This window comes from Artibeus jamaicensis, unplaced genomic scaffold (assembly GCF_021234435.1).
Source record: "Artibeus jamaicensis isolate MK-2021 breed Jamaican fruit bat unplaced genomic scaffold, CSHL_Jam_final scaffold_614, whole genome shotgun sequence".
NCBI classification, from domain to species: Eukaryota; Metazoa; Chordata; class Mammalia; order Chiroptera; family Phyllostomidae; genus Artibeus; species Artibeus jamaicensis.
This window is the reverse complement of record NW_026522050.1, coordinates 5,897,707-5,907,822: the sequence shown is the minus strand read 5'-3', so window position 1 is coordinate 5,907,822 and position 10,116 is coordinate 5,897,707. Positions and strand designations below refer to the sequence as shown.

At 39.8% G+C, this 10,116-nt stretch overlaps 1 protein-coding gene across 1 annotated transcript; it reads right to left on the bottom strand.

Annotated features, from left to right (window-relative positions):
* Positions 1-663: 663 nt before the first annotated feature.
* LOC119062329 (olfactory receptor 9I1) lies at positions 664-1,608 on the bottom strand. The gene has a single exon (XM_037163288.2). The coding sequence runs from the start codon at positions 1,606-1,608 to the stop codon at positions 664-666; it is 945 nt and encodes a 314-aa protein (XP_037019183.2).
* Positions 1,609-10,116: the final 8,508 nt, after the last annotated feature.

Below are 10,116 nucleotides of genomic sequence, written 5' to 3'. Positions count from 1 at the left end.
ACCAATGAGTAATCAAATGGGAAGGCAATTTCAGAATTGCAAATTCAGAATTTGCAAATTCCATTTTTCCTGGCATGAGCAAGAAGAAAAACACGCCAAGGGGGTGACCTGGGCTTGAAAACCTGTTTCTCGATCACTTCCTCTGACCATTTAGAAACTCAGTTTTGTCTCATACAACACTCCTTACTTATTAAGATAACCAGTCACTCACACATTAAAAGAAAATAAGACACTTAGTATTATTTAAAGAGATCCCCAGATATAATCTTAGACACAGAGAAAAAGACAATATTAATGGGAGCAAAAGTAAGAGAAAACAAATGGGAAACCTAAGCATAGATGTAAAGAGTAATGGGGTGAAAAGAGATAAACTGAAGGCACCTTGGGCCCCTGAGGTTCTATAAGTCATGATGTTGTAGTGCTGAATGAGACTTCTGGGTGCTAGGAATGGATGTGAGGTGGGAGAGAGGGAGAAGAAGAAAGTACCATACAGTTGCTGGAAACAAATTTTTTCCACATCTGCAGATTTTTTCTGTGAGCCTCGTGACACCTATTTATCTTCCTTCTGTACATAGTTACAGGTTGCATATAGTGATGGTGCCTCTTAAAATATATTGATATGGGAAGAAAATGAACCCAAAGGAGAGGTCCTCTCACTCAGATCTACATGTTCTGAAACACATGGAATCTACCAGTGACCCTTTCGAAGGCCGCTTTCACATCCTTGTTTCTCAAACTATAGATCAGAGGGTTCAGCATGGGGATGACCACAGTGTAGAAGACAGATATGACCTTGTCTTCTTCTGGAGATTTGCCTGAGCCACTCCGCAGATACATGAAGCTGAGGGTCCCAAAGAAAAGGGCCACAGCAGTGAGATGGGAGGCACATGTGGAGAAAGACTTAGCCCTGCTACCTGAAGACTTCATTCTCAAAACAGCCTTGATGACGAGCAGGTAGGAAATCAGGATGACCATGGCATTGGCCAAAATCACAAAGTTGCCAAAGAAGATAATGATAATCTCTGTGTTTGTTGTGTCACCACAGGCAAGCTTCAGCAGGGGTGGGAGGTCACAGAAGAAGAAGTCGATCTGATTGTTGTCGCAGAAGGAGAGGGTGAAGCTACACGTGGTACGCAGGATGGCCCCTGATATCCCACAGACATAAGCTCCCACCACTAAACTCCAGCAGATTCTGGGGTTCATGGCTACAGTGTAGAGCAGTGGGTTGCTAACTGCGATGTAGCGGTCATAGGCCATCACTCCCAGCAGGAAACACTCTGTACCTGCACAAATGGTGAAGAAAAAGAACTGGGCAGCACATTGGCCATAGGAGATGATTGTCTTGCCTGTGGCCAGTGTGGCCAGGATCTGAGGGGTGATGACTGAGCTATAGCAGGCATCTAGAAGGGAGAGGTGGCTCAGGAAGAAGTACATTGGGGTGTGGAGCTGGACATCCAGTTGGATCAGAATAATCATCCCTACATTCCCCAGAAGGGTGACTAGATAGAAGTTCAGAAACACCAGAAAGAGGAGACTCTCCAACCCAGAGTAGTCAGTAAAGCCCATGAGAATGAAATTGGTCACTGTGGTGAGATTATTCTTGGCCATGGATTCAATGAGGACTCTTGATGAGAGTAAAATAAAGAAAAAAATATCAGAATTGAAGAACAATTTTCCTTCCTCAGTGAAAGTTAGGTTTATATTTATGGACCAATTCATTAAACTTGTTTTTGAGAATCCTGTACCTGGCTGATTCTCCTGGGGCATCAATGTTCTTCTGTATTTTTGAAGCTGAGCCATGAGCTGGTGTTCCTTATTCAAACAAATTCTTGTTTATATTTAGACATTTCTGTGAAGATAAGAGGCACATATAGACTCTGAGATTTGGAAAGAATCTATTCAGCAACTGTTCTAATCCCCATTGGTTGCTGGAGTCTCCTCTGCGATGTACTCTCCACATGGCCATAAGTTGCTGTGTGGGTCTCCAACTGTGGACAGCTCTACTTGCTAATTCTCTTTTTGAACTTGGATTCTCTTTCCCTTTATCTTCCACATATTGGCTTAGTTTTGACCCCTTCCAGGCGCTCGTGATAATTTAATCCTTTTTCATGAAAACCTTTCAGAAGTTGGAAGATGATGAATCTACTCTTTATGTTGACTATTCCCTCATATTACCTGTTAATATATTTTTTTCAAATTGTATAATCATTCATCATTTGGTCAAAAATTGCTTAGTCACATGGTATTAGAATATGTTGTTTAAGGCTACAAACTTGTAACTAGAAGATATAAGCTCTGGAGATTTAATGAACAATATAGTGATTATAATCTACAATACTATATTATAAACTTCAAAGTTGCCAAGAGACTAGTTCTTAATTGTTCTTATCACAAAGAAGACACAATAATTATGAGACATGAAAGAGATGTTAGTTTACACTATGGTGGCAATCATGTTGCCATATATAAATATGACAAATTGCACACTCAATACCTTAAACTTATACAAAGTTGTTGTCAGTTATATCTCATAATATTAATAACAGATAACTAAAAGCCTTTCCCTCCACTTTAATCTTTTTCACTCTAATCTCGATCTGGGGGCTTCCTGCAGCTCTAATCAGGGGTCACTGGTGAGAAGGAGACACTGGGTTCTGAATGTTTATGATTCTATAGTATATTCTCTGCTCTTTGCTATGAATTTCTTTTGCTGTCTCCCTAGATTTTACTTCACCTTTATGATTAATGGAGTAAAAATCTCTCTGTAGTTCTTTAGATAATCATATTCTTCTTACTTTTGAATCATGAGAAAACTTGGCTGATTTTAACATGTTTCTCAATATGTAATTCTGAGATAGTTGTAGTCTATTTTCTTTTCACCCCATGGCAAGGTCCTGGGGTTCCCTTTGATTTAGGGACAAGATTGTTCGGTGCACCTGACCGGAGATTAGGTGGCAGATCATAGGGCTACAGATGCAGCCACACTGGGTTTGTGCCACATGCATGCTAGGCCCACTGGATATATTAGCTACAATCCTTCTAGCAGCCCCACAAATTGGGTATAGCCATGACTGCTTTACGAATGACCAAAATGAGGCTTACAGAGGTTAAAGAAGTTGCCTAACTTGCCACACACATGGAAGAAACAGAATCAACACTTAAATCTAGAATTTCTAACTCTCTGTGCTTTTTCTGCCACAACTTGCTGTCCTCTTACAGAAAAAGAATTACACATTCTGCAGACCTAAGTCTCAACTTTTAAAACCATAGTACCTCTAAGATGAGGATTAGGCAAATACTCATCTTCCATGGCAGAAGAGGATTAAGTTTGATTTTGGAATTTTGGGGGGTAGTTTATATATTTTCTTCTTTCTTCTTTTAGGGTTAAGCTAGACTTAGTTGGGCCATATCCCATCTTTGGTATGTTCTTGGGAAACTTGTTTAACCAAATTAGAGTCTCAAGTTTCTCAATAATAAAATAGAAACATAGTAATGATTTTTGAAAACTTATATGGATTTTTACCTAATGTGGTAGAACTTGTTTATTTTTCAGAAACACAATTTCATCAATATTTTTCATGAGGAAAGTTTTAGGACCAGGAAGTGACACCTGGTTCTTTATGATCTTATTTAAGAAGGGGTTTGGGGTGCCAGCAGCTTGAGTGGGCCCAGAATAGAGGTCAGCAACAGGTTTCTTGAATCCAGAACAGTTTATAAGAGCAAAAGCAAAGGTCTATGACCAGTAGACATTTTAAGAAAGCCCAGGGACACATGGGTTGATATCCTTACTTGTAAAATGTTTTTTTTTTTAAATAATATGTAATGTAGAAAAAATATGAGATCTCTGGAGGGAGTGAGGAAAGAGAGACAATCTTAGTTGGGTGAACCCTTCAGAGATGAGGGGCCCCTAAACTTTGTGCTTACTTTAACTTGAAGTGTTTTCCCAAACTCCTCTTTCTCTTGATTCCAAAAGTTGAGTCCACTGGGGATAATGAAGGAGCTCAAGTAAGTTAACTCTCCTCACCATATTGGGATTGCTGTCTCAACATATTATTGTCAACATTACTGAGGTCTTGCCCTGAGTCAGGTGGCAGGCTGAAAACTGTAAAGGCTTTATGTCATTTCAGCTTGACAATTACATTATGAGAATGCAATATTTATCTTTATTTTACAGTTGAAGAAACTGAGGCTTAGGAATATTGAGTATTTTGCCTAAGGTTTCATAGATAGAAAGAGAAGATGTTTAGATCCTGGCCATGGTCTCCTTGACCCCAGAACAAGGGTGCCAAACCATGATGGTGTGATGCCCTTCCTAATACTGGCAGCCATTTATTAAGCATCTGCTCTGTGCCAATCAGGATATTAAACATTGTACATACCTTTTGTCATATAATTCTAAAAATGACCCCATGCTGGAGGTAATATTTTGTCCTGGAGGAAATGAAGACTCTGAATAGTTAAATAATTTTCCCAGGATTACATGATTAGTCAGTGAAAAATTCCAGATTATAATTCAGGTATGTCTTATTCCAAAGGTAAAGCTATAGTATATATGATCAATCCTACCTCCAGCATAATTAAGGGAAGTACCATAATTTACTAAAAGTTCCCTTGCCTAAGCAATGCAGTCTAATACCCCACCCTTGACCCATGAAGCTGTTTATATTTCCTAAAATTTACCTGGAAACACATAAGGTCAAAGAGATTACATCTGCAGGTTTAAAAAAATTACCTAGTCTTGTGTATTTTATACACAAGAGCTGAAATTCCAGTCTGGACACAGTCCCATTAGATAACTAGTTATGATGACAATGGCCAGATTCTCTGCCCAATTTCACCTTCCCTAGTTTGTGTGAATCTTACTTCAGAGGCAGTATCCTCCCAACATTATTAAAGTCACAATTATATCTTAATTACCTGATGAAATTATCCAGTTGGGTTTATCTTAGGTTGGGAATCAAAGTAATCCAAGGTCATCTGAGATAATATTGCTCAAATAGATTAATATGGCCGACAGATTTTAGATTCTTTCTTACCAAGAAAACCAGAGAGATATTTAAAGTGCTTTTGGGGATGGTCTTGTGGGAGGGATACAGTGAGCACAAGTGTTGTTCCTGAATCATGAAGCGGCACCTGGGACAGCCCCCAGGGCTCCTGGGAAAAGCCAGCCTTGTCTGAGAGAGCACACTTCAGCAAGAGCTCATTATCTCATCTTCTCCACACATCTGAGAGGATTAAGAACAAATCTCGTGGAAAGAAATAAACAAACAAAACAGAAACTCATAGATCCAGAGAACATTTTGATGGTTGCCAGATGAGAGGGAAGGGGTTTGGAGGAATGGGTGAAAAAGGGAAAGGGATTAAGATGTGCAAATTGCCAGTTATAAAAACAGTCACTGGGATGTAAAGCACAGCATGGGGAATATAGTCAATAATATTGTAGTAACTTTGCATGGTGTCAGATAGCTATTACACTTACTAGGGTGATCACTTCATAAGTTATATAGATGTCTAATCACTATGCTATACACCTGAACTCAATTTAATATTGTGTATCAATTATAACTGAAAAATAAAAATTATTAAAAAACCACAAATCTTGTGGGATCTCTTGGCATCTCCTATGTTTCACTGGTTTGAAAGCTCATTTGAAGTATCTGTGGGGAATGAACATGGTTCCTCTTTGCCAGTGGCCCTCAGGGGCCTGCTGTCCCAGCTAGTCAGTGCTAATGCCAGGACTGGAGCTCAGCTCTGAGGACCCATGTGACGTTCTCTTTCAACTGCATCCATCCTTAGACCTGATGTCAGGTCTCATTTCAAGGCCTGAACCCTAGCTGTGTTGCCTGCTGAGAATTGCACAAGGAAGGGTGATTATTGGGTCAGGATGGAATGAGGATAAACATGCCTCATTTGAATCTGTACACAGAGTAGCTTGTTAGTTAACCTTCTGTAAAAATCTATGGCTGGAGTGTCTACGAGCAGCTTTTTCCAGCTATTTCAGCTTGCATTTCTTTCCTGATCTCTGAAACCCATATACCCTTTGATATAACCACACAATTTGGCACTTAATTCCACTTGCCTTACATTGTTCATGGCTGTTCGTTGGTGGTTAGTTTCATCTCCTCTGCTAGACTGTGGGTTTCTGGAGAACCTGTCTTGTTTCCTTCTAATAACTTGTGTTCTGCTTCCAGGGACCATCATCCCTTTCAGGAGAATCAACCCTTTGCCCTGTATGCATTCATCCACTAATCAATCCAGAAGTTTTTCAGCAATCAGGGTCTCAAGGAGGCCATGTGGCCCAGTCACTCCAAAGTAACCTGGCTGGCATAAAACCCTTTGATAATTAACAAGCATTCAGCCATACTAGGGTTGTTTTTGCAATTGCAGATGTAACATGATGCAAGACTGTATTACAAATAAGGGAGGCAGCCACAGATTGGGACTTTTGGCAGAACAGGCAATTCTATCTCTCAATGAACCTTTGACAATATTTATTATCATTTCCTGTTCATTAAATATTCATCAAAATAACTCTGTAGTAAGAGTATGTGTACTGTATTGCAAATGTTCCCTGGAGTGGTTTAAAGGGGAGAGTGGCAATTGGAACAAAGTAGAGAAGTAGAGAGAATATACGAGTAATGACAGTATTTCATTGAACATCTTCCGGGGAACTTGTGGAAATAATAATGTTCTAATGCCTTTCCCGCCAGCTATTAATAGCACTTATTGGCATGGTGTGATTATAGTGGTTTAAATGTCTTCCTTTATTCTTTTGATATTGTCCAAATATTTTATACTAAGTGAGTTGTATTTACAATCAGCTAACTGACACCAGGAAGTACAGGATAGTGGTTAAGAATAAGGTGTCTGGAGCCAGCCTCCCCTGGTTCTAATTTCAGCCCCTCCTATTACTACCTATATGACTATGGGTGGCTATTTCACTTCTCTGAGTCTCAGTTTCCTCACTGGTAGAGTAGAATAATAATAGTATCTACCTTACATAATTGTTGTGAGGAGTTAATGGGTTAAACATAGATAAAACCAACATAGTATACTAGGCACTGCTTTAAGTACTTTTTATGTAGATTATTAATATTAGTTGAGTAAAGGAATAAGCAGGCTGCTGAAACTTCACACAATCACTTATTTCACTTGTGCCCCATAAATGAAATTGGTCAAGGTTATCATCTTGAGTTGATGATAACTCCTCAGGGAGCAGAATGCAGAGACATCTTCCACCCCATCTCCAGAATGGGATTAATTTATGCTCAGGCTGCCAGATAAGACAAAGCTTGAGTGAGGAAGAAATTGAGAAAGCTAACTTTGCATGGGTCCTTTTTTGAAGGTTTCTTTTCTCCTGGAATCAGAGAGGCCTAATTAGAAGAAGCTTAGGGTCTGACTACAGACCACCCACTCTGAATCAATGCAAATCCCCTTGTCCCAGTCTTCTAATTGCCTTCCTGGAGCACCAAAGATAGGGCAGAGATCCAGGCAGCTACACAGAGGTACCTCTGTGGGTGCTGGGGCTCACAAGCTACAGGTGACAAAGATGTGTGTTCATATGGCCCCAAAGCCCCATTTAGACAAACATTCTGCTCTCAACTGGCCCAGTCTTCTGGATTAGGGAAGGACTCCTTGGTCCTGCCAAATGTAAATGTGGCCATAGTGGATCAGAGAAGAAGTGAACCACGGTTCAGGCTAAAAATAGACTTGACAACCTGAATTTTGCTTTTTTACCCTCTCTTAAATCTAGGAGGATTTAAGATGGCAGCAGAGTAGGTGGAAGCTGCATTCACTGCCCCCCACCCCCCGAACAAGACCAAACTGGAATTACAACTAAAATATAGAGCAAGAACAATCAGCCTGAATAACCAACTAAAGCCTAGCTGAACAGAAGTCTTATAATCAAGGATTTATAGGAGAAGCCACATTGAGACTGGTAGGAAGGGCAGAGACATGAAAAGGGCTGGAGCCACTCCCATGTGCAGTCTCTGAGATTCTAGAGGGATATCTCAGTTGCAAAGGTTCCCCTGGAGGACAGTGAGGTCTCAACCACCTGCTGGGCTCTCCAGACTAGAGCACCAGAGCTGGAAAGAGGAGCCCACATAACATCTGGCTGTGAAAACCAGCGGGAAATCTGTCTACCAGGGAGAGACTAGAGTCTGTTAGAGGCACAAACACCCTCTTTTTAAATGTTTTTATTGACTTTATTGGGGTGACATTGGTTAATATAATTGTGTAGTTTTCAGGTTACAGTTCTATAATACATCACCTGTATATGGTATTGTGTGTTCTTCACCCAAAATCAAATCTTTGTCTATCACCACGTATTTGATTTCTTTTACCCTATACTAACCCCACCGCTTCCCTCTGGTAACCTCCACAGTGTTGTCTGTGTCTGAGTTTGTGTTGGTTTTTCTTATCTGTTCATTTGTTGCTTTCAGTGTTATATGCCACATATGAATGAAATCATCTTGTTCTTAACTTTTTCTGACTTATTTTGCTCAGCATAATATTCTTAAGATCTATCCATGTTGTTTCAAATGGAAGTATTTCATCTTTTCTTGTGGCTGAGTAGTAGTCCATTGTATATATGTACCACATCTTCTTTGTCCAATCTTCTAACAGTATCTGACACAGTTGTTTCATGTTTTGGCCACTGAAGAATACTGTAATGAACATAGGGGTGTGTGTATATATTTGCGAATGCTTTCAATTTTTTTGGTAGATATCCAGAAGAGTTAGGTAATGTTAATGCCCATCTTATAGATAAAAGAGCTGAAGTTCAGAGAATTTAAGCAACTAGCTGGGGTTTGACCCACCCCTGTGATAGACCTTCAAAGCATTCTGGTTCTGTGACACCATGCTGGTTCGCCTTTCTGCTATTTTCAGAGACTTGCTTCTGTACATTTATGAGTCTTAATTCGAATAAAAAATTACCAACTAAAATTTTTTCCAAACAAACTTCCAAGGAAAAGGAAAATTAAACAAGGCCCCTATTTACATTTCCAGATTGAGCTACTTTTTTACCTGAGTGCAGAGAGAGTGTGGGTGGGGGCAGCTATGTTTGTTTTTTACTTTTTAAGCATTCTGAGGACCCATGTCCACCCTGACACTTCGAGTGACCATCAAAGCATCTTGTAGCTCATTTCTTTATTCTCCTTTCCTCTTTAAATCATTACAAATAGATGAGGCAGTTCCAATACAGTGGCAGAGGTAGAATCACTGTCATCTACGCCCATTTAGTTTAATGTGCTCATCACTAGTGTCCAGCTTACTGCCTGGCACAGATTAAAAGGCAGATCCTTTATAAATCTTTGCTCCATACTTCTAGCTGAGAGCAATGGTTACTTAACTTTAGGCACATTATACAAACTGTATTCCTCACAGTTTAAAGATAATTTTAAACCTGACTTGGAGAACCTAAGTAGATTAGTTTGCTGAGCTATATAAATACTCTTAAGATCCGTGGCTATATATTTTCCACAGCATGTATTACTGTAACACTTTCTTCCAACTGCAAATGCTTTACTTTTAGAATCATCTTTGCATACATTTTGTTTGTTCCATAGAAGCCTCCTGACTCCTATAGCTCAGTGCTTCCTCTGCTCTAAGATGAGAGGGAGAGCCTATTAAATACCAAAGCCTGCTGTACTTTCTCTCTTCTGAAACCCCTGTTAGTTTTCTGAGGGTTAGTGAAGGTTTGGGGAGCATTAGCAATTTCGGAGAGCAGATGATCTCATGTCTGTCTTTCCCATTTAGCTTTGGAGTGTGCGAGAATTACATGTCCTAGGTGTTTTTACCATTGGCTGATATAAAAATGAGGCTGAGGGTCCTGAGAAGATATAACTAGAGTTGCAGAAGTTTACCAGGGGAAGCCTGTCTGGAAGTAAAATATTTCTGTGCCTGATCAACAATTAGATAACAGATCTCTGAGAATGAGAAATGCCGATGTTGCTCATTGCCATGGAGCATGGTGGGTTCACGATGGCATTAAGGATCCTTTCTTCCTGTGTATCCTTAAAAGTCAGCAATTTCAACTATTTTGTGGGCTTCAAAAACAGGAAACTGCTGCTTTCAGTGTTCTGTTCATATTCCCCAGCAGTTTAGTTTATC

Coding starts and splice junctions, on each gene's coding strand:
- LOC119062329 (XM_037163288.2), bottom strand. CDS start 1,608: ATGGCCAAGAATAATCTCACCACAGTGACCAATTTCATTCTCATGGGC.